General features: G+C 44.2%; 1 protein-coding gene across 1 annotated transcript in view; it reads left to right on the forward strand.

The window, feature by feature from the left end:
* Positions 1–3,118, forward strand: part of MCM3 (minichromosome maintenance complex component 3) — a 21,641-nt gene extending 18,523 nt beyond the window's left edge. The window contains exons 15-17 of the mRNA XM_059702243.1: positions 136–224; positions 658–727; positions 2,365–3,118. Of these exons, the coding sequence (XP_059558226.1) occupies positions 136–224; positions 658–727; positions 2,365–2,563 (358 nt within the window). The 3' untranslated portion in view covers positions 2,564–3,118. The remainder of the gene's footprint in view (positions 1–135; positions 225–657; positions 728–2,364) is intronic.
* The last annotated feature ends 461 nt before the right edge of the window (positions 3,119–3,579 follow it).

Genomic DNA, 3,579 nt, shown 5'->3' on the forward strand with positions numbered 1-3,579 from the left:
GGATGACACTAACCACTGAGAACACCGGCCAGGGTGTTTGACTTTGATTGTCAAAGGTTCTGGTTCCTTTTCTCTATGATCAGAGATACAGGCAGGGCTCCCTAAAGCTTTTCTTAACTGCGATGGGTCTTTTAGGAGGAAGACTCGTCATCGCTCAGATGCTGGGGATGGGGACTCATATGACCCCTATGACTTCAGTGACACAGAGAAGGAAATGCCTCAAGGTAAGAAAGCATCCCTATTGATAATATTTTTAGTTGCTCTGTGCACTGCATTTTGTGGGAACTCCCATATGATTCTGCTTGGGACCCTGTGTCCAAGAGGTTTGTCCCAAGAGAGCCTCAGACACTCAGTGAACCTGGAAAATAAGGTCTGGCAGTTGTTTGCTTCTCTCTTTGATGAACTGTGCTCTTTGCCAACCTGGCGTAAACATCCCAGATCATGTGTATTGAGGTCTCCTGCCTGACACATGCTTATATTGCTCATTCATTGGAGAGTTCCCTTTTTCCTAATTGTCCTGCCTGGCCCCGGAATAACTCTAGGAAATAGTGTTCAGCAGGCTCAGTGAGGGTGGGGAGCAGAGATCACTTCTCTGGTGTGTATGCAAATGGCTTCCTTGTTGTCCTCTCACCCTCTGACACTATTTATCTTCTAAAGTGCAAACTCCAAAGTCAGTGGACTCACAGGAGACCAAGGAATCCCCGGAGGTGGAGTTGAGTGAATCCAGGTGAGTAGGGAAGGGATTTTATGTGTGACGCTGAGGCAAGGATTTCTTCTAGGGGAGAGGGTATGAAACAAGCTGCGTGTCAACAGAGCTTAAAACCAGAGGCCCAGGGATTTCTAAAAACATTTATATTTTGATTATACTTTCAAACTTTAAAAAGTTGCAAAAATAGTTTGTAAAGAACTCTTGTATACCCTTTGTTCAGAATTCCTAGGTGTTTGCACTTTACCATTTGCTTTCTAAACAATTCTCTCTGTGGGAATTTTAAACCTGAAGACCCAGTGAAGTCAGGAGGAAGAGTCTTAGAGCAAGGACAGAGTTTGTGTCTTTGACACTTGGCTCTTCTCAGTAGGAGATATATGTAGATGTAGATATAGGTATAGGTATGTTTACATATAAAAATATATTCATATTTGTAATTTATAGATACAGCTCCCTGAAACTCTAGTGGTAAATCTCTTCAACTCAAATTGACAATTCATTTGTTTTGAGTTGAAGAGTTTTACCACCAGAGTTTTAGAAATAGTCTTATGGAGAAATTTTTTTACTGGGCACCTAAAAAACTCCATGGTTAAGTTTTGCTTTTTTCTTTTAGTACCTTAAACACACACAACACAATATGTTTACTGAAGAAGTTGGAAAACATTGAAACGTATTTAGGAAGAAACATTAAAATCAATTGTAATTCCCCTCATGAGAGAAAACAATTGAACTATATCTGAAAGCACTTTTGAATCAGCTCATACAGATCTCTTTTTAATGACTGCAGGGTTTCCATAGTATGGATGTGTAAAATGTTGACATTTAGGTTCCTACTGTTTACAGTAAAACATCCTCATTTATCTGTGCACTTGTGCAAGTGTAGCTAACGGTAATGTTAATTTCTAGAAATGGACTTCCTGGGTCAAAGGATATGTATGTACTTTAAAATTTTAGTGCTTGTTGCTAAATTGCCACCCAAAGATCCCATCCCAGTTTACATTTCTACCAACAGTATGTGGGAACGCCAATTTCCCACACCTTCAAAGGCCTCTTATTTTAAAACTATAGGCCTGGTGCTCGAAATTCATACACTGGGGGAGGTAAGGCGGGGGGGTCCTCACAGCCCAGCCCGAGCTCTCTCGCAGTCCAGGACCCCTTACTGCCCGCCTGCACGCTGCTCCTTACTGCTCGGCTCACTGCTCCTTAGCACTACCACGGAGGAGGGAGAGGCTCCTGCCACTGCCACTTCACTCACCAGCCATGAGCCCGGCTTCTGACTGAGGGGAGTGCACTGACCACCAGGGGGCAGCTCCTGCGTTGAGTGTCTGCCCCCTGGTGGTCAGTGCATGTCATAGCAACCGGTCTTTACGCCGTTCAGTGGATTTGCATATTAGGCTTTTATTATATAGGATGCTTTTGTTTCTCAGTGCTCAAATTGAAGGTTTCAGGAAGCTCTATAATACAACAGTTTAGTTTTAAAGGGAGAAACGTGTGTGGAGTAGTCATCATAGGCACATGTACATGTGTGCATGTTTTTGTGTGTGGGGGGGGGGACTGCTATACTGTACTAACCCTTAGGCTTTCCCAACATAGATCTTGCATGAAAGCATTTGGGTTTGTTTACTCCTCCTTCACCCATTTTTCCCTGTTTGGGGCAGGTTGAAGGCATTCAAGGTGGCCCTCTTGGGGGTGTTCCGGGAAGCTCACGCCCAGTCAGTGGGCATGAATCGCCTCACAGAATCCATCAACCAGGACAAAGACGAGCCCTTCTCTCCAGAGGAGATCCAGGCAGCACTGACCAAAATGCAGGACGACAACCAGGTCATGGTGTCTGAAGGCATCATTTTCCTCATCTGAGGAGGCCTGTGTCTGAACTTTGGGGCTCTGCTAAGAAAGCTCTCGTCCCACCCCTCCCTCACCCCTATCTTGGTCTTTGCCTTTATTCTCTGAATAGCAGTGTTTAATTAAACCGACGTTGAGGGTCACGTGCTGAAGCTGAAACCGGACTTGGTGGAAGCTTTGGAATGAAAGCTGCTGTGTGGTAAAGCAAGAGTGAAGTGGGAAAGGACCAAGACGATGGGCTCTCGTTGTCCAAGACAGGATCATATTCCCCACTTCCATCCCAAAGCAAAGCCACCTGTTGTTTGCTGTAAATAGCATATGACTTCTGAGTGCTTTGGGGCACAGCTGGGTTTTGTTTATCCTCTCTGTTGGTTGGCTTTTATTTCCTCTGAGCACTTTGGTCTAGAGTGGGCTTTGTTTTACACTGGTGGGGAGATGCTCTGAAGCAAGGCATGAAGGCCAAGGAAGCTTTGTTTGAAGGAGCACCAGTTTAAATAACCTCTGACCTAAATATCCAAGACTTTGAATAAACTTAGCCATTTTTGTACTGTGTACATGGCTTTAACACTGCGTGCTGTTACACCTTTAATTTTGTTTTCCTTAAACGCTCTGCCCTACAAGATTTGCTGCTCCCACATTTGCACCAAGCCACCACAAGGTGGCAGCAGGCTGCTGTGTACTCTTTGGGGATTAAGTCTTTAGGTAGTTTTCTTCTTCAGTGACACCAGCCTTTATCAGTTAAGATTGTGCAAACCAAACCCTGCTGATTTGAAATAGATAAATGGCCACAGGAGGCCAGTGAGTGAAAGTCCAGGAGCAGAATTGACCCTCTACCAGGCTTTTCCGAGCCTGAATCAAATCCGCTTCATGAAGAGACGATACCTGATTTATCAGATACCTCTAAATCATGTCAGGTTTGTTTTTTTTAAAGTATCTTTTATTGATTTTTTTATAGAGAGGAAGGGAGAGGGATAGAGAGTTAGAAACACCGATGAGAGAGAAACATTGATCAGCTGCCTCCTGCACACCCC

The sequence above is a fragment of the Myotis daubentonii genome, chromosome 6 (genome assembly GCF_963259705.1).
Source record: "Myotis daubentonii chromosome 6, mMyoDau2.1, whole genome shotgun sequence".
Taxonomy (NCBI): Eukaryota; Metazoa; Chordata; class Mammalia; order Chiroptera; family Vespertilionidae; genus Myotis; species Myotis daubentonii.